The sequence below is a fragment of the Euphorbia lathyris genome, chromosome 10, assembly GCF_963576675.1.
Source record: "Euphorbia lathyris chromosome 10, ddEupLath1.1, whole genome shotgun sequence".
Classification (NCBI taxonomy): Eukaryota; Viridiplantae; Streptophyta; class Magnoliopsida; order Malpighiales; family Euphorbiaceae; genus Euphorbia; species Euphorbia lathyris.
In genome coordinates this window covers 2,463,444-2,483,998 of record NC_088919.1, presented here as the reverse complement: position 1 = coordinate 2,483,998, position 20,555 = coordinate 2,463,444, and the positions used below count along the sequence as shown (strand labels likewise).

At 40.7% G+C, this 20,555-nt stretch overlaps 1 protein-coding gene across 1 annotated transcript; it reads left to right on the top strand.

Annotated features, from left to right (window-relative positions):
• Nucleotides 1–1,207: 1,207 nt before the first annotated feature.
• On the top strand, nt 1,208–2,567 carry LOC136208418 (uncharacterized). The gene is made up of 3 exons (XM_065999278.1): nt 1,208–1,362; nt 1,446–1,927; nt 2,008–2,567. The coding sequence occupies exons 1-3, from the start codon at nt 1,287–1,289 to the stop codon at nt 2,398–2,400; spliced, it is 951 nt and encodes a 316-aa protein (XP_065855350.1). The 5' UTR covers nt 1,208–1,286; the 3' UTR covers nt 2,401–2,567.
• The last annotated feature ends 17,988 nt before the right edge of the window (nt 2,568–20,555 follow it).

The following is a 20,555-nucleotide window of genomic DNA, read 5'->3' as shown; positions in this document are numbered from 1 at the left end:
CAATTTAGGTCTCAATTCCATAGCAATTTAGGTCTCAATTTCGTACCAATTTAGGTCTTGATAATGAAACGTGACACGTCATTCATATTGCTCCGTTAACTTTTGATTTCTCTCTTCACGTATAATTGCCAGAACTTAACGAAGTAATATGAATAACGTGTCACGTTCCATTATCGATGCCTAAATTTATATTCTTTTTTAGAAATTAAATCTATATTGGTGCTATTTTGTACATGAATCCTAAATTTATATAGTGACTTTAGTAAACCAAAAGTAGGGCTGTAAATGAACAGAGCCGCTCATGAGCCGCTCGGTGATCGGCTCGATAAAAGCCCGGCTCGACTCGGCTCGATTTGTAAACGAGTCGCTCGTGAACACGATTTACTGGCTCGGTTCGTGAATGACCCAAGCTTGAACAGGCCAAAGCTCGGCTCGAAAGCTCGCGAGCAGGCTCGATTAAAACATTTATGAACAAATTTTAGTTTTGTAGAAAACTACTATATAGTTTTGTGTTAGTTCATAAATATTTAAACTTAATATTATTTCATTTGCTATTAGATGAGTTCGTTTACAAACATAATAAATGAGTAATAGATGAACTATTTGTAAGCATCTTGTTTATTTATTCACGAACTTTACTTGTGAGCTTGTTTATGTACACAATTAAAGAGTTATTTGCGAGCAAACTTCGCAAATATAATTAACAATTTACTCACAAGCAATTCATGGTTAGATAATTTTGTTAATGAACCAAGTCCAAAAGAGGATGTTGGGCTCAAAACAAGCTCGAAGCTCGGCTCAAGCTCGTTGAGCAAGCCAAAGCTCGGCTCGAACTCGGCTCGTTAATTTTATATCAAGCTCGGCTCGGGCTCGAGCTCGTTAATTTTATAGCGAGCCGAGCTTGAACAGGCCAAAGCTCGGCTCGACTCGGCTCGATTACAGCCCTAACCAAAAGTAATAATTTATCAAATAATGTAGAAGATATAAGTTTAGGGGCAATTAATAATTATTAAAACCACCACTATTTTATCAAAAAAAAAAATTATTACCATAAAACCCGATAAAATACATTATCCAAGCGCTCTTCAGAAAAATAAAACCTCAACGGCTAGTTTTTGTAGAAAACGCGTATGTGCGCTCTAACGGTCTAGTTACCGTTTAAACCTCTCTCTCTCTCTCCCTATCCACCAAACCTTTTAAACATAAAAACCCTCTCAACTTTCCCTCACACAGAAACAATCTACTTTTCTCTTTTTCGCTTTCATTGATTCTTTCTTTTCTCTGCAATGGAAACTCCATCGTCAACTAGAAGACTCACAAGATCTCAGACAATCGCTGCTCTTAACAATACCAACATCTCAAGTTCGTTTTTTCGTTTCCCCCCCTTTCTAATTTCAAAATTCGATTTTGTGGATTCAATTTGTTCTTATGATTTTATGTTTCAGGTTCAGAAGATAAGGGATCAGTAGCGAAATCAAGAAGAAGAATTGGAGGAAATTCAAATAATGAGCAAGATAGGTGTGCGCTTATTGATATAACAAATGATTCCCCAATTGTCGGGGTTGCTCTGGTAAGTCGGTCTGAGACTCCATTATCAGGGATGATGAATAAACAGAGAAGCAATAGAAGTAAGATGATTATGACACCTGGATCCGGAGAGGCATTGTTAAGGGGGCAAGTTAAAGCCCTATTGCAGAAAGTTGAAGAAGAAGGAGGGGAAATTTCAAAGATTTCATTGGAGAATCGTCCCTTTCTTCATCTTCAAGGGTTTGTTAATTCTCCAACCGGACTTCTTGCCCCTACTCCGGCTAATACACCACAGATACTTAATCTCTCTGGAGATGATGATGGTGGCAACATTAATGGCGGCTCTAGTGCCTCTATCACGCCTCTGCCTGTGATTGAAGAACAATTGAAGATTTGTCAGGTGTGGATTTTGTAAAAAGATTGAAACTTTATGAATGGGGGAAATGTATGTGTGAAATTTTGATTTCTTTTTTGTTTCAGGTGGTGGGGGAAATGTTTGATGAGTCTCAAAAGAGTGTGACAAGATCATTATTGCTGGATTTCTCAGAGAAATCTGATTCATTATCATCAGTTTCAGTGGTGACAACAGATGAGGATAGTGGTTCTAATTGGTCAATTCAAGTGAATGCAAGCACTCATGATGAAGAAGATGTGGAGGAGGAAGAGGAAGAGGAGTATTTTGAGGAAGACTGGATTGATGAAGTGTGTGAAGGAGTAGGGAAGATAAGTATTGAATCAAAGTTTGAAGGGAAGTATAAGAAGTTTGAGTATGACAGTGATGATGAGATTATTGTAGAAGAAGGGGCAAATGTTTTGCATTTGAAAGGAGTGCCTACTCCTAAAGGAAAGCATGTGCGATTTCCAATTGATTGATTAGGTTTTAAATGTGCTGGCTTGGCTGCTGTTTTTCTCGACAGCAACTTTGCATTTCTTGACTAGTGATTTTTGGTTATGCAATTTTTACACAGTTTAATGTTAAAGATTGATACTTTTGTTGATTTAGGCATGACCATACATGGAATAATAATTCTATTGATTTATACTGGTAATATATTTTCAGGAAGCATTTTATATCTAACTATGATCTGATTAGAACTGAGATTGTCCGAGAGAGACTAAATTCATTGTGTTCTTGGTAAAACAGCTGTTTGTTTGATCTGGATGATGGTTCTGATTGGACATCTTTATATGGAACCATCCAGATAAAAAACGATAAAAAAAAATCTGGATGATGGTTCTGCCTCAAAACAAGTTTATCGATTCTCGAATCAGATAAAAAACGAGTGACAACATTTCGTAAAAGCATCGTTCTAAACCAAATAAAGAATTTAGAAACAAAAATAACTTTCAAAAACCATTTTAAAAACCTTTGAATTCCTAACTAGAGATGGATTTCTTTTTTCCATAAACAAAAGAATAGAGATCTAACTTACTAAGTCTAGAAAATCATCCAAACATCAAATCAACAAAAACTCAAAATCAACACCAAAAAATCCATAAAAATGGAAATAAGAAACACGGTAAGAACACTACAAAATCTTACCAGTGTTTTCCGAATCAAAGCTTAGTCACGAACTTTGTATTGGAAATGGTAGGAATTGAGGTAAAGCCCCTTTTTCAATTTGGAGTTTTGGTGTACAAATTGTGATTTTGGATGGTTTGATTTGAGTGGTTTTATTCTCAAAATGCTTTAAAAACCTTCAAATTCCTAACTAGAAATGGATTTCTTATTTCCACAAATGAAAGAAACCAAAATCCATAAAAATGGAAATAAGATGTAACAACACTCCAAAACCTTACAGTCGTTGCATGCCAATAGTTTCGTGTTTCCCGAATTCTTACGAAATTTGGATTGGAGATGGTAGGAGTTAAGGTAAAGCCACTTTTTCGATTTGGAGTTTTGGTATAAAAATGATGATTTTGGATGGTTTTGGTTTGAATGGTTTTACCATCAGAATGCTCTCTAACCTTCATGTACCTCTTTTCTTCCTTTTTTCCTGCCTCTATTATTTTATTTTATTTTGCTAACTCACACAATATTAAGAAAATGATGATATATTCATTCGCAATCTGCTCTAAAAATGAAAAGTATCTACTTACTATTGAATGTTTCCGTGTTCTAGTTGATCTGATTATGAGCATGACCAAATTTGGAAAACGAGTGAAAACCTTTCACAAAACCATTTTAAAAACCTTCAAATTCCTAATTAGAAATGGATTTATTATTTCCACAAATGAAAGAATAAACTCTAGATCTAACTTACCAAGTTTAGCTTTTCAAAAAAAAAAAAAAAACTTACCAAATCTAGTAGAATCGTAGAAAATCATCCAAACATCAAAATCAACAAAAACTCAAATCAACACCAAAATCCATAAAAAAATAGAAATAAAAAGACCATAAGAACCCTCCAAAATCTTACCATCGTTGTGTGCCAATAGTTCCGTATTTCCTAAATCAGAGCTTAGTCGTGAGCTTTGAATTGGAGATGGTAGGAGTTGAGGTAAGCCCCTTTTTCGATTTGGAGTTTTGGTGTAAAAATGGTGATTTTGGATGGTTTTGGTTTGAGTTGATTTGCCCTCAAAATGCTCTCTAACCTTCACTTGCCTTTTTTCTTCTTTTTTTTTGTCCTTTTTTTTTTTTTTGCAGACACACGCAATGTTGAGAAAGTGATGATATTTATAGGCAATCTGCCCTAAAAATGGAAAGTATCTACTTACTATCAAAAGTCTCAATGTTCTAGTTGCGTAACTATTTTCTTACTTTTCAAATCTAATAGTCATGAGTCTTTGTGTCATCCCTAGGATGGTTGATGAGGAAGCTAATGTGATGCTCACAACACCCTTCGAATGTGATGAATTTAAGGTGGCGTTATTTTCTATGCACTCGGACAAATCGCTCGGGCCTAACGGTTTGAATCCTGGAATTTATCAGTCTTTTAAGGATAAAATTGGGAAGGAGGAGGGCGCAACATGCACTGAATGGCTGAATTTGGGAACGTTCCTGCCGAATTTGAATGGTACGACTCAAATCAACACCAAAATCCATAGAAAATAGAAATAAAAAGACCATAAGAACCCTCCAAAATCTTACCATCGTTGTGTGCCAATAGTTCCGTATTTCCTAAATCAGAGCTTAGTCGTGAGCTTTGGATTGGAGATGGTAGGAGTTGAGGTAAAGCCCCTTTTTCGATTTGGAGTTTTGGTGTAAAAATGGTGATTTTGGATGGTTTTGGTTTGAGTTGATTTGCCCTCAAAATGCTCTCTAACCTTCACTTGCCTTTTTTCTTCTTTTTTTTTGTCCTTTTTTTTTTTTGCAGACACACGCAATGTTGAGAAAGTGATGATATTTATAGGCAATCTGCCCTAAAAATGGAAAGTATCTACTTACTATCAAAAGTCTCAATGTTCTAGTTGCGTAACTATTTTCTTATTTTTCAAATCTAATAGTCATGAGTCTTTGTGTCATCCCTAGGATGGTTGATGAGGAAGCTAATGTGATGCTCACAACACCCTTCGAATGTGATGAATTTAATGTGTCGTTATTTTCTATGCACTCGGACAAATCGCTCGGGCCTCTGGAATTTATCAGCCTTTTAAGGATAAAATTGGGAAGGAGGAGGGCGCAACATGCACTGAATGGCTGAATTTGGGAACGTTCCTGCCGACTTTGAATGGTACGACTATTGTTCTAATTCCCAAGTGTGAGAACATAGTTTCGCTGAAAGAGTTTCGACCAATATCGTTATGCAATATGGTATATAAGTTGATTGCAAAGGTGTTAGCTAATCGATTGCAAATTATTCTACCAGAGACCATTAGTGATACCCAATCTCTTTTTGTCCTTGGCAGGTCAATAATTGATATTGTACATGTAGCATTTGAATCTATACACTTTATGAAGTGCTAAAGCAGAGGGGTGGCAGGGAATGTGGCTTTGAAAATTGATATTAGCAACGCATACTATATGATCGATTAGAAGTTTTTGGAGGTGGTGATGGAGCGTATGGGGTTTAGTTCGAAGTGGATTGAGTGGATTATGCTATATATTACCACGGTTTGGTACAAAATGGTGCTGAATTGTGAGCTCACAGATCATACTAGGTAAAGGGTTACGGCAAGGCGACCCGCTATCACCTGCCATGTTTGTCATGTGTGCAGAGGTGCTTTCCCGCTTAATTAAGCGGGCTGAGGAGCAGAATTTAATAACTGGGTGCAATGCAGATGGGCACCAGCTATAACTCAATTTTTTTGTTTTTTAGATGATAGCTTCCTATTCTTCGGGTGCATCTATGGGAGAGACAAGGGAGGTGATCAAAATTATGTCTGGATATGAACACGCATCGAGGCAAGCGATTAACTTAAACAAGTAGGGAGTTTTCTTTAGTGCCAACGTCCGGGAGGACCTCAAAGACGAAATTAAGGGGATTTATAGGTAAATGCACCATTGGACGCGGATCGGTATATCAGGTTACCGTCCCTGATAGGCAAGTTTAAAGGACGAATTTTTGCATTCCTATTAGATAGGTTGCGCAAGAAATTTGGGAGATGGGGATTTCGTTTCTTATCACAGGCAGGCAAGGAAGTACTTCTCAAATCCGTGGCACAAGCACTACCCACTTTTTGTATGAGTACGTTTCTCTTACCTCGTTCTATTTGTGATGATCTCCAAAAATTAATGAATTCATTTTGGTGGGCTTGAAACCGGAATGGAGAAGAGGAATTCATTGGTCAAAATTGTGTCAAGGGAAGGAATTTGGGGGCATGAGTTTTAAAGATTTACACTTAAGTCTCCATATACTTTATGGGTAAAATATTCAAAGCTAGATATTTCCAAATGAGGAACTACTTTTTTCCAAATTAGGTAATAATCCTAGTGTGGTTTGGAGAAGTATTTGGAGTGGGCTTGATATTCTAAGGATGGGTATAAGGTGGAAGGTGGGTGATAGGAAGTCTATAAGTGTTTGGGACGATCCTTGGGTGCCTAAACTTGATGGAGTTTGTATTAATTCAATTTCGGTCCTTGGGTTGGGAGATTTAAAGGTTGATGACTTGTTGCTTGATGATAGGAGAGAGTGGGACTCGAGTAAAATCTAGGGGTGTTTTATTGAGACGGAGGCACATGATATCATTGATATTATTTTACCATTTAGACCATGTGAAGACGAGTGGATATGGCAGTGGTCTGAGGACGGCTGTATAGTGTGAAGTCAGGTATCAAGTGAGACCAGGACTAAAGAGTGGAGGCACGTATAATGATGGGTGGCGAATGTTGGTCCCGTGTAACGTGAAAATTTAGTTCCAAGTGGGGGGTTAGGAACTATTTTAAAATTTTCATGTATGGCTGACTGCTAATTTTGAACTTAGAGTTTCTCAAAGCCTTTTGGCACAATGAGACTGAGTAAGTTTTAGATACAAGCTTAGTCAACAGGTGACTAAGACTGAATCTATCCTTGAGTAAGGAGATAGCGCTTGAGTCTATTCCTGAACTCAGCTTCTCAGTTCACTCAACTCAGCTTATGTTCTTTTTAGCGTTTAACTAGACAGTGTTATAGCAAGTAATATTTTAAGGAGATAAGGGTTAGAAAGATGTTACTCAGCAGACGTATCCTGGTTCGGCCTCTTCGCCTACGTCCAGTCCCCGGAGTTCCTTCCGAGTTTTTTGAATCCTCTACTAAGCTCTTTAAAGGTAGAGCACAAACCTTTTACAATAGAAAGCTGAGTATACAAGAGTACCTTCCTCTATACCTCTACTCACTCATATTTCTACCGATGAGTACTATAACCGAGTACTCAGCTTCTCCTTTCTATTCTTCTAGAAATGATAAGTGTTTGCTTGTCCTAAACAACAATTGCTAAGACACTTTAGATGATTTAGATCACTCTAGACTTTTACACAAAATTGGAATTGGTGTAAGATTTGCTTTGCTTTTCTCACAGAACTTCAAGTAACAATTTGGTCAGCGTTTCGACTTGATTGAAGATCTGCATCGAATGAAGCGTTTGAGTGGCCTATTTATAGTGACACTTGAAGCACATGTTATTTCGAATTTTGAAATAACCGTTGGAGGGAAACGGCTTCCTGTCACTTTCACTCAGTACGTGCTCAGCATCTTCGGCCAATCAAAACCTTGTATCTTCTGTCTTCGGCAGTGTTCAATAGCTTTTCGTCAGATAGAACATAATGTTTCCACATTTATGGTAAAGTCTTCTAGATAGCTTTCTGCGTCTTCTGAACTTTACCTGAAGTAGAAATACTTTGTCTCGAAGTTTATCCAGGCCAGCTGCTGACCTGACTATCTTATCGCTCAACTCAGCAGCTTCGTCTTAAAGCTTTTGGTCAAAGGTTTCTCGATCCTTCCTAATGATGGGCTTGCGTTTTACTCAGTGAGACCTGCGTTTTGATCTTCTTGGGTCGTGAGGCTTTGACATGTTGACTTGGGCTTGACTTTCTCTTGTGGGCCTTTGGGCCATACAACTTAATGTCTTATAAATTTAAATAACTCAACATTGAACAAACACATTAGTACAAATAAAACAAAGCATTTAAATTTAATGTGTTGGAATATTTTTATCATGGAGATTTAATAATTTTGTCAAATCAAAATCATGTGGAAAGGTGTTTCAACAGCGAAAACTGTGGAGTTTGGAGATACCACCTAAACTGAAGATGTTTATGTGGCGAGTGTATGCGGGTTGTTTACCAACTCGAACTAGGCTGATTCAAAGAAGGGTTCTGGTTCCTGTGGAGTGTCCGTTATGCATGTATGTGGATGAAATGGAGTCCTATTTATTTACTGTTTGTTGTTTTGCAGGAGAATCTGGCATGTGGCGGGTCTAGTCTCACCCCAACCTGGAGACATGTCGTTTGACTGTTGGCTACTGCGGGAGTTGGCGACGGTCGCGTCTGATACAACAATCATAGGCAAGATGAATATTGTTGTATTTGAGTCGTGCTGTGCTTAAGCCCGTCAAAGACTTTGATCCCTCTAGCCATGTTTGACACCAGAATGTTCATATGGGAGCTGATGACGCTGAGTATAAATTGTAGGGACTTGCCCATCCAGCTCATGGTGTCGGTCATCATGGCGTAAGACTGATGGTACATCTTGAGTAAGGCAGCATCATAGTGATGGCGCTGATGGGATTGATGTGTGACGTATTGATAGGTTGCCTTGGAGAGTTGGAAGATTTCAAATGACTTTGCCTGGTCGGTTTTCATTTCTTCATGGGAGAGGCTGAGCATACGAATAGCTTCAGCGATTTGCTCAATGGTGCACTGAGAAGAAGATTAAACCAAGTCTTTGGTGGTAGTGAGCTCGGTGCTGAGTTGAGTGATGGCTTGAGCTACTTGTGCAGACTGAGCCACACCAGAGTTTGCAGCAGATAAGGCATTTAACTTTCCTTTAATGGTATCCATGTGGTGCACCATATGCAGATGAAGGATAGCCATCTTTGTAGCGAACTCCTGTTTTGGCTGCTGAGCAACCATATCAGTTAGTACACACAAAAGCTCCTTAAGACTTTTGAGTTCAGTCAGAAGTTGCGTTATGGTGCTCAGTTGAGTAGGCGCAGCTTGATGACACTTAGCATCAGAGGCATGAGTTCGTTGTATGTCTGCAATCAGTTCTTGAGCAGCTAGGATGATTCTCTTTCCAGAGGCGGAAGTGGTAAGGAAGCTCAGAGGATCAGCTGATGGAATCTCAGGAACTGAGTTCTGGTTAGCAGCAGGTGTGTGGAAATTTGGTAGCTCACCAGAAACGGAGGTGCCCTCTTGATTATGGTAAGGTTGAGGAATTGGAGTGGCAGACTCAGTGTTGAGGCCAGCGGCAGGCGCTGACTGGTTTGCAGATTGTTGAGTAGGAGGATTTGTTTGCACAGCAGCAATATCAACCTGCTCAGTATCATTCTGGAGCTGAGGATTATCTTGAGGAGGAGTCAGCTCGAGATTGTCCTGAGCATGAGTTTTCTCCGGTACTTGTTCATTTTCTTGAACAGTGCTTTCTTTGATCACTTGCTCAGTTGAGGCATGAGCAGCGGTGTCAGCATACTTCTGACCTTGATGAGCGTCAGCTTCGGCATGTTCCTGACTGTGAGGAACAGAGGCTTGTTTTTCCTTGACTGGGGAGGACTTGGCAATGGGCTTGGAGAAGAAGTTGAAATCCAGGTCAGTTAGATTAACGATGGGTTCATGCAGAGGTGAATCATCCAATATATCAAACACTAGTGGTTTGCGTGATTTCTTTTTGAATCTCCTTTCGCTGCCATCCTTGGATTGTTTTGGAGACGGAGTTTGATCAACAGTGATGATGTTTGGGACATGCTCAGCTTGTTCTTCACCAGGGGACCCAAATTCCGACTCAGCGGATGGTTCTTCGGCAGTTGATTTGCTTGGGTCATTCTCATTTGTCTTCTCAGCAGAGACAGATTTTTCCAGTTGAGTTGGAGAGGTGGTTTCAATATTGGTAGTTTCCTGAGCTCGCAGGAAGAAGGAGTCCTGTGGAACAGCAAAACCAAGAGGAATTGCGTTTAATGGTGTATCTCCAGAAGCCTTCTTCCTCTTTAGGGGTGGCTTAGTTTCCTCTTGCTCAACCTCAGTCTCCTAGTCAGCAGCGGGTCGTTTTTAGGAAGGCTTAGAAGGGTCAGCTTTCTTCTTAGCGGGCTCAGCTTGAGTGGGTTTGGCTAGTACCACTTTGATTCTTTTGGCAGTTTGAAGTGCCGGCATAGTCTTTGGTGCAGCTGACGCATCTACCTTTCTCTTCTTCCCTTTACTGGGCAGCTCAACCTCTTCTTCCTCTTCTATCACTGTTTCCTTTCCCTTCTTCGATTTTGATTTGAAGGGAAGACTGTGTGCTAGTCCAGCTAGGATCTCAATGGTGATCTCTGTTCCTACTACGCTCTCTTCACCTTTGAAGCTGATCTTATGATCCTTGAGGATTTCAGTGATGAGTGATCCCATTCGAAGAGCTCCAGTGCTTCTTTGAAATGCTCCGATCAGAAATATAGGCATGTTTAGAGGTTTGTAGTTCAGCATGTGCCAGAGGAAGCACTACTCAAAGTTGGAAGTGGAAGATGTGGCGTTGACCTTTGGGAAGAGGTAGTTGGTCAGGAGGTAGTGAGCGTGTCGTTGATGCTGACTAAGTGAGGTGCATGATACTTCACCGACGTGACCTTCTGGCTTACAGAACTCAGCTCTATACTTAACTCGTTTATAGTCATTGGTCTTTCTTAATTCAGCTCCTTCCGCCTTTAGGTCTAAGAGAATGGACATGTATGAGGGGTCGATGATGATTTGTTTTTTGTTTACATATGTGACCATGAAGTCAACATTGTCTTTAGCGACCAATAGATTTGCGTAGAACTCAGTTACTAGCCTTGGGTAAGTCAGGCCGCTGAGAGAGAACAGTTTGGTCCATCCGTTCTTGGATATCCAGTCGCTGTAGGGCTTCTCAGCTTCGACGAAGCTCTTGGAGAGCCATCGTGAAGGGATGACTTCAAGGTTCTCAACATCAGAAAATACGGATTGAAAGGTCCTCTTCTGAGGGTTCTTTCCCTTGTCCTTTTTCTTCTTCTTAGAAGGAGTTGAGTGTTCCATGTTGGGGTCAATCCCAAGGATGCTGACTTCATCCATGGGTTGGTCGTGCTGACCATGACCGGTTTGTTCTTCATCATCAGAAGTTTCTTCATGTTCCTGCTCAGCTTGAGAGCCAGGATTGATATCTGATAGATTGTCTTTGTATTGGTCATCGAAGAGATTCTGGGAATCAGACATGGTGTTCTTGAAGACTTCTTTGGAAATTCTTAGAGATTTGGGATTTGTGAGAGAGAGAGAGTTCGAGTGCGAAAATCAAGCGTAGAAAGTAAATAGTGAGAAATCTTTCACTATTTATAGCCGGTAAGCGTTGATTTGATAGGTCGGGGAGAACGGTGGGAATTTGAACCATCGATAGTCAGTTATTACTGACATTAATTGCGAGAAACGGCGCGTGGTTTTAGTAATGATGAGGCTTACGTCATCCTAGAGGCTACTTAAATACGCGTGCAAACCCTAATTGTGCAAGTTGCTTTACTCAGCAACATAGTTACTCAGCAGTTCAAGTGCTGAGTGTATAGGTCAGGTTTGTAAGTTTGCATGGTAAAAGCACTCAGCATATATAGCCACTCAGCATGTAATCAAAACACTCAGCATGAATTATACTTAGAGTTTATTGAAGTGGATTGAACATACCGATTGCTTCTCTAAGTATGTTGAATTGCTCACGAGCCAGTGGCTTGGTGAAGATATCAGCAAGCTGCTCATCCATTGGGACATAGGTCAGCTTGATCTCCCCTTTGAGAACATGGTCTCTAATGAAGTGATGCCTTATCCTAACATGCTTCATCCTACTGTGCTGGATTGGGTTCTTTGATAGGTCAATGGCACTTTTGTTGTCACATTTAACTTCAATCATTTTGGTCTGAACACCATAATCTTCTAGCTGTTGCTTGATCCAAAGGACTTGAGCAACACAGCTACCATCAGCAATGTACTCAGCTTCAGTGGTTGACAGGGCTATTGACAACTGCTTCTTACTGAACCAAGACACAAGACAGCTTCCAAGGAAATGACATCCTCTTGAAGTGCTTTTTCGCTCCAGCTTATCTCGTCCATAGTCAGCGTCAGTGTATGCGAGAAGTGTAAAGTCATGAGTATTGGGATACCATAAGCCTGCATTCACTGAGCCTTGCAAATATCTAAGTAGTGAGATTCCTTAGGGTTAGTGTAGACACCGAGTCGGAGGACCTGTGACGAAAACCTGTAACAAGACGATCAAAGCGGTTGATTCCGGAAGTTTTAAAATAAAAATATATAATAAAAAAGGAAGGAGTTAGTGGGAGTCGCGGTTGTCGAGTGGACAGCTCGCGAGTGCTCAGCGACGTGGTGCGAACGCCTAACGGCAGCCGACGCGCATCCGACGACAGTTGGACGCGTGTCCGGCAGCGCGGGGCGCACGCTTGACGTCCGTTGGGCGGACGCCCGACATCCGTTGGGCGAACGCCCAACGCCTGTTGGGCGCGCGCCCAACGAAAGTTGGGCGTGCGCCCAACGAAAGTTGGGCGTGCGCCCAACGAGAGTTGGGCGTCCGCCCAACTAGGTTGGGCGTACGCCCAACCTGCTTTGGGCGACGCCCAATCTTAATCGGGCGTCGCCCAAAGTCTCCGGGATCCGTGCCTATATAAGGAACGGATCCCCATGCATTTGGGGGAGGAATCTTTTGGAGCTTTCTCACTCTAAACATTTTTAGAGAGAGAAAGTTAATTTTTTGGAGAAAATGTTTTTTTTCCCAAAAAAATCCAAATTTTCCAAAGTTGAATATTTTATCGAAAACACAAAAAATGCCGGAAAATCATAACTCGTGGAATCAAACGACTTCGACTGTCAGATGCCGATCTTAAGGTATCATCCGAGGACTAGACTCGTTTTATTTATTTCATTTATTTATTCGTTTAATTTATTTTCTTATTTTTTAGAATATAGTTTTTATTTATTTAGTTATTTATTTATTTATCACGTCTTATTTAATTTCCCGTATTTATTTATTTTTGTCTCGTATTAAATAAACATTCGTTTTTGTTTTGAAATAAAAAAACCTCGTTTCAATATCCCAATACGAACCGTGATCCGATTCAAAGGTAGTTCGGGATTAAAAAACGTTGTAATTATAAGTTTTGAAAATATTTCGAAATAACGTTTTAAAATAAAACGTCCTTTTAGGAATCTCCGTTATAGACTATGATCCAATTTTGGTAGTTCGGAGACTCAAAACGATAGAATAGATCTAATTTAAAGCTTTTGAACAAATCTGGAAACTTCTGGACTGTTTCTGTAATTCTGTCTTTTCTGTCACTAACAGCAGATTGGCGACGGATTGTCCGTCGGTAATCTGCTGGAATCCTAAAATTCTTCTTTTAACCCTCTTTTCTCAACCTTTTGGTATTTATACTTGTATATACATGTATTTAACTATGTAATTATTTTATTAAAATCATTTTTGGGTTATATAATTATTAATTATGTATTATGTAATTATTTATTTTTTTTAAACTTAATCTAGCTTTGTGAATCCTTTGTACATATATATGTACGGTTTTTTTCTACTTGTTTGCCTTTTTGGGTAAGTGATTTTTGGGTTATTAATGTTGGTTTAATACATACTATGTAAAAACTATTTTGGTATAAATGTGATTTTCCTTACTTATGAACTTTGTTCATTATTTTCATATGTTTTGGTTACAATATAATATACTTAGTATTATTTTCATAATTATTTTCATCATTCTATCTATACTTAGCTATATTATATGTCAATATTGATATTGTTACTATGGACAGCCAATTCATCCATAGTAAGGTGTGTTACCCGGGTAATAAACCCTTCTTTATTACCTTCGTCTATGCTGATCCTGTTTCGACTAACCGAAGAAGGTTGTGGGAGATCCTTCATTCTTTTAGCTCTAACATGGTGGAGGCGTGGTTGGTTGCCGGGGATTTTAATGACATTGCCCTCTTGAGTGATCAGAGAGGAGGGGGTAATCATTATGTGAACCGGTGTCTTAATCATAAGCAAAGTATGGATATGTGCACGCTTTCGGACCTGGGTGCTGCTGGCCACAAATTTACCTGGAAAAGGAATAGTGTGTTTGTTAGGCTGGATAAGGTGTACGCTAATGTTGCAGCGATTTATAGGTTTTCTGAGGTCAAGGTACTTAATCTCCCTTTCCGTCACTCAGACCATTGCCCTATCCTCATTAATTTGGTCAAAGGAAATCGGCTGAAAGGTAATAGACCTTTTAGGTATCTGGTGGCTTGGGAGTCTCACCCCGAGTTTAAGGATTTCGTTAAAAGCAATTGGCATCCCCACTCTGATGTTCTCCTCGCTACTGAGGAATTCAGGAGGAATGTGGCTGTTTGGAATAAAAATACTTTTGGTCATATTATCAGGAGGAAGAACAAACTCTTGAGGAGAATGGAAGGTGTTCAGCGTTGCTTGGAGGTTCGTTTTGATCATAGCCTGAATGGTCACCTAAGAGCTCTTCAGAACGAGTTGGAAGCTGTGCTTAGACAGGAAGAGCTTCTGTGGTTCCAGAAATCTAGGAAGGCTTGGATTCAAGACGGGGACCGGAATACCAGGTTTTTCCACCTCTCAACGATCATTAGGAGACAGCGAAATAGGATCGAGGCTATTAAAGACGCCAGTGGTGAGTGGATTTTTGAGGAGGAGGACATTCGGCGCCTTGCCCTTGATTTCTACAAGGACCTGTTCAGAGAGGAAGCTGTGGACCTAGAGAGTGCCCACTCTGGCATTTCCTTTCCTCGTTTGGGGGAGGATGCTATTAATAATGCTTTCCATCCCATTGAGCTTAAAGAGATTGATCTGGCCTTCTCCAGCATCGGTTCCACTAAGGCTCCTGGTATTGATGGTATCCCCGCTAGTTTCTATCATAAACACTGGGACACTGTTAAAGAGGGTATATACAGCTTTGTGTTAGGTGTCTTTGGTGGTTCGAACTATATCAGTTTGGTTAATAAAACCCTCCTTGTCTTGATTCCTAAGGTTGCCAAGCCTTCTTCCTTTCTCCAGATGAGACCCATCAGTCTTTGTAATGTCTTGTATAAAGCTATTACTAAGATTGTGGCTAATAGAATCCGGAAAATCCTTCCGGATATTATCAGCCAAAATCAAGGGAGCTTTGTTCCTGGAAGACAATTGATGGATAACGTTGTTATTGCCCAAGAGGTTGTCCATTCTATGAAGATTAAGAAAGGCAAGAAAGGGATCGTGGCTCTCAAGCTGGATCTGGAGAAAGCCTATGATAGGTTGAACTGGAGCTTTCTTCTGGATAGTTTAGCCAAAGCTGGTATCCCGAAGAACTGGAGGAATTTGATTGGAAAGTGTATCTCCTCTCTTGTTTTCCAGGTTATGATCAATGGGGATATGTCAGATGAGTTCTCTCCATCCAGGGGTATTCGTCAAGGGGATCCTATGAGCCCCTTCCTTTTTGTTATTGCCATGGAAAGATTGTCTCACCTGATCCAAGAGGCGGTGAGCAAAGGGACTCTCCACCCTGTTTCCATCAAAAGACATTGCCCCCCTGTTACCCATTTACTCTTTGCTGATGATGTCATGCTTTTTATGGAGGGTAATGAGGAACAAATTAAGGCTGTGATGGATATCCTCGACTGCTTTTGTGAGGCTTCTGGCCAGAAGATTAACATCCATAAATCCCGTATGCTTTGTTCCAAGAATATGGATAATAGCTTGTGTAGAAGACTGAGTGAGATGTCTGGCATTCCCCTGACTCAATCGTTTGGGAAATACCTTGGGGTCCCTCTTCATAGTGACAGGGTGTCCAAAGCCTCTTTTAAAGACATTTTGGACAAATCTAACGGTTTGTGTGCTAGCTGGAAAGCTAATTCTCTTTCCCTTGCAGGTCGCCTTACTTTAATCCAGTCTATCAACTGCGCTGCTCCAAATCACATCATGCAAGCCTGTAAGCTCCCTGAGCCGGTCCTCAACGACCTTGATAAAATTAATCGGCGTTTTCTGTGGGGAGAGTCTGGGGATGGGAGGAAGATTCACCTGGTCCCTTGGAAGGAAGCCTGCCAGCCTAAGAGCAGGGGGGTCTTGGTATAAGGCAAGCTAAGGACAATAATAAAGTCCTGTTAATAAAGCTTCTTTGGAGAATGTGGCAATCCCCCTCCTCCCTTTGGGTTCGTCTTCTGTGCGGCAAGTATAGGAAAGATAGAATCTTTGGTGGCCCGAAGGAGAAGGTTGTCAGCTGTTCCTTCCTCTGGAAAGGGCTTAGTGCTGTTTTTGCTGAGTTCTGTACGGGGATTGGCTTGGAGGTGGGTAATGGGAGATCCATTAGTTTCTGGTATGACACCTGGATTGGTGACAAACCGTTGATTGAGGTGTGCATCGCCCCTCCGCCGAATGATCTCCTCTCTTGGAGAATTGCTGATGTGGTGGACTCGGAGGGAGACTGGATCTGGTCTAAGTTCGACTCCTTTCTTAGCCTGGAGACCCTCCTTAATATTAGAGGTGTGAAGATTAGTAATCAGGAGGAGGATAAGGACAGACACTGCTGGGCCTTGACTAATAATGGTTCTTATTCTTGCAAATCGGCCTATGAAGCTTTTACCCCTAATAGGGCTGATCCTCCTTTGGAAATTTGGAAGTCCATTTGGGCCCTCAAAGTCCCCTACCGCATTAGGAGTTTCCTATGGCTGGGAGTCAAAGACAGGCTCCTCACGAATGCAGATAGACACAGAAGGCACTTGGCTGTATCTGGTGCCTGTAGCAGATGCAGCGGCCATGTGGAAACCTTGTGCCATGCTTTGAGGGATTGCCCGAATAGTAGAAAGGTTTGGGAAGGGGTCCTTCCTCACCACATCCTTCCTTCCTTTATGGGGTTCTCTGATATTGACTGGTTTTCTGAAGGCGTTAATGGGAATTTGTTGGCCAGTATGGAGCACGGGGCTATTCTCTTCGCTATTATTTGTCACCAAATATGGAAATGGAGGAATGAAGAGTTATTTGCTGAGAAGACTGTCTTTATTCCTGACCTCTGGTTTTACTTCTCGAAAAAACTCTCTGTTATTACAAAGAGTTTTGAAGGAGAGCCCCTGGTTCACCCCTCCCCGGTTAAAGAGGTCCAGTTAGTTGGTTGGAGGAAGCCCAGGGAAGGGGTTGTCAAGTTGAATACGGATGGCTCCTGCCTTAGTAATGGCAGAATTGCTGCTGGTGGAGTTCTTCGGGATGCTGGTGGCGCCTGGCTGGCTGGGTTTACCCATAACTTAGGTACGGGCTCCTCCTTTACTGCAGAGCTCTGGGGGATCTTGTCTGGCATTAAACTCGCCATTCACATGGGTGTTAAAAGACTTTCGGTGGAGTCTGACAATTTGGAGGCTATCAACAGGATTTCGGATAGACAGGCTGTTTGTCTTAAGAGTCAGAATCTCATTAAAGCCATCTTGAGGCTTCGTCCTGCCTTCGATTCTCTTACCTTCTCCCATATTTATAGGGAGCAAAACCGCGTGGCGGATCGCTTGGCAGCTGCTGGGCATGGGGGGATGTTAGGTGTTTCTACCCTTTCCGTTCCTCCTTCTTTTCTGTTACCTTCTCTTCTTGAGGATAGGATTGGGGTCAGTCTTCCTAGACTGATCCCGGGTTAGGTTTTTGTTTGTTTGTTTTTTTTCTTCCCTTCTTACCAAAAAAAAAAATATGGTACCTTTTACTCGTTTTTTTAGTTATAGATATATCATTATTTTCGGTTAAAATGTATATATATATATATATATATGTATATATTCCTTTTCTTATTCTTTTGACATTTATGGATATGTATATTTTAAATGGGTTTTGTTTAGTAATTATGATTTAATTTATTGTGATTATGATAAGCAAAGATTCATTTGAGTGAAAAAAGGGAAATAAACCACAAAAAAGGAGACTTCAATTTGGTTATTTAAACTAAAGAGTTTTCTTGATTCTCAATATAAATGAAAGGTTTTTGCCGTTTTAAATTGTTTTCTAAAATATCACGTTTTAAAACCTTAATCCGTTCCAACGACAGATTAAGCGAACCTTGTAATTAAAATCATTTCTTAGATTGTAAATAATGGAGTTTTGAATCGTTTTCGTAATGGTTTTGTACAAAAATAAATGGACTTGTATGCCTAATCACGTTTTTTGAGTTAAAGTTTTTATTCCACATTTTCAAACATTCGAGTCGTTCCAACGGCGATTCGAGTCGATGTCATGTAAATTAACGGGGTTTTAAAACGTACCTAAATCGTTCCAACGGCGATTAAGGTACGAACCATGTAAATAAACTCGTTTCGAGGAGTGAGATTAGCTTAGAGTTAGTGTATAATATAAAGCATTAAATCACACTGTAAACAAATCAATTCTTTCTTCTCCCCCTTCTCTCTCCTATGCATTTTTAATTCATGTAAATGGGTGATTCTTTATTAAAGTGGCTTTTAATGACATGCTCAAAACGGTTTTCAAAGCGAGAAAGAAAAGGTTTCAAACGAATTTTAAACTTAAAGAAATATGCGATTAGTCCGTTATCGCCTAACACGCTGAGTAGGAGGCCGGTGGTTCATAACCGGGCGATGTCGGGGTGCCTAGTAGCCTTTCTCCGGAAAGGAGCTAGCCTTCTCGGCTCGTACCTAAGTTTCCTGAACCCTCACCGGTCTTCCGCAAGGGATCGGTGTTCATTTTCCCATTCGTGGGTGGCGACTCTTCCATACTCTGAGCTCCGGTCCTGCCGAGCAGCTTGATTCCACGATTGGTTGCTTTCGGCGCCAATCACCGCTTACGTCGCCATGAGGTGTCCACCCCCCGGTCCGCCCGGGCGAGGCCGTTCGGCACCTTGTCTAACAAGTGGCGACTCTGTTGGGGAAGCGAGAAATTTGATTCCGGAAGGCGTGTATTAAGCCCTTAACGGGGACGGATCGTATTATTTCTTTTCGTATGCATTCATAAGCATTATTGCAAACCTTTTGGGTAATTTCCGCGAAACCTCTAGCGAGAGTCCATTCGTCGCTCGAAAGAGGCTAGTGTAAGTTCCCCCTTACAGTAAGGCGCCAAAGGGTCCCCATCCATTCGTTAGGGGCGAATTTGTGCGGTCCTGTAAGGTCCCGCGATCAGCCATGTCAGCATATAGTAGCCTTAGAAGTTGCCATAGGATTACCCGTTACTATTTTTGATGTGATAAATGAATCAGTTCGTGTTTTCAAATTGCCATGATACGTGTCTAATCCTAAAATATGTAAAGAAAATGGAACGATACGTTAATATATACTCTTAAACCGATATACAAACTACCCCAAAACATCGAAACGATTCGAACTAAAGACGACTTAGTCATCTTGTATGAATGAACTTGTGCGACCCGCCTGGTCCCTTTCCGTGTCCCGAAGAAGGAACATGTTCAGGAAATGCGTTATGACGTAAGCACGTATTAGTATGAATCGGTTTGGTATTGAGGATAGTTACATCTCGATTCAAAAGACTATATTAACAGTAGCCGTTATTCACATTCTTTAAATACGTTGGGATGAAACGAGATTATTGCAAAACGAAAACAAAGAACATTTCTGTTTCGAATGACCCCGTTGTAACATAAAGAGTTTCGCAAACGTGGCCCGTCCCTTTCGAATAAAAGACGAGCTCTTACGTTATGCCTTGTGTTGTTTTTGAGAGAAATGGACGTGTCCGCGAAAGTGACTAAGAAAAAAGAAAAGCAAAAATAAAAAAACGACCAAAATCGTTCTGTATCTATGATATATATCCATCCCGAGGGTAGTTAAAGAAAATGAACCAATATTGTTAAATACGTGCCTCGAACTGGTGTATACGCCGTTTAAAATCATAAAGCCGAATTGAGCTAAACCGCATGATTGCACCATATGGACGAGACTGTGGGTTTGACTAATGGCTCGATCATTTCGGCTGTTACCAAAACTACAAGAAATATGGCCCGATCTGCGTGTTTGCTTAACTCGCGCCTAAATGAAAAAGAACGGTAATATCCCTGCTTCGAATAAGCATGCGATTCAACGAAACGTTGACTTTCTATAACCACGCTAGGATGATATATCCCGTAAATTGGAAGAAATAAAAGTTGTTATTATCCAAAAGATTATCGTGCGCTCACATAAGACTCGCCGTCTTTTTACGTAGCCAAAACGAGCAAACGGATTCTTAACGCTAAAAACAAACACGTTACGCGATGAGTCCGTTCCTTAAAATAAAAAGTGCTTTCATCACTAAATAAACACGTGGTTACGTCTCTCGATAGATCCAAAAAGATCCCGTCGTAATCCAAAAATCGAGACACGAACCCACGCGAATAAAAGGGAATGAGTCATTGTCAATAACGAACGATTGAACCAGAAAAATAACTCGTACCGCATCTAATCCGAGATACGCTCAAAAGGGAATCAAACCCCGAACTAAAGCATCTCGCGAAATAACGAA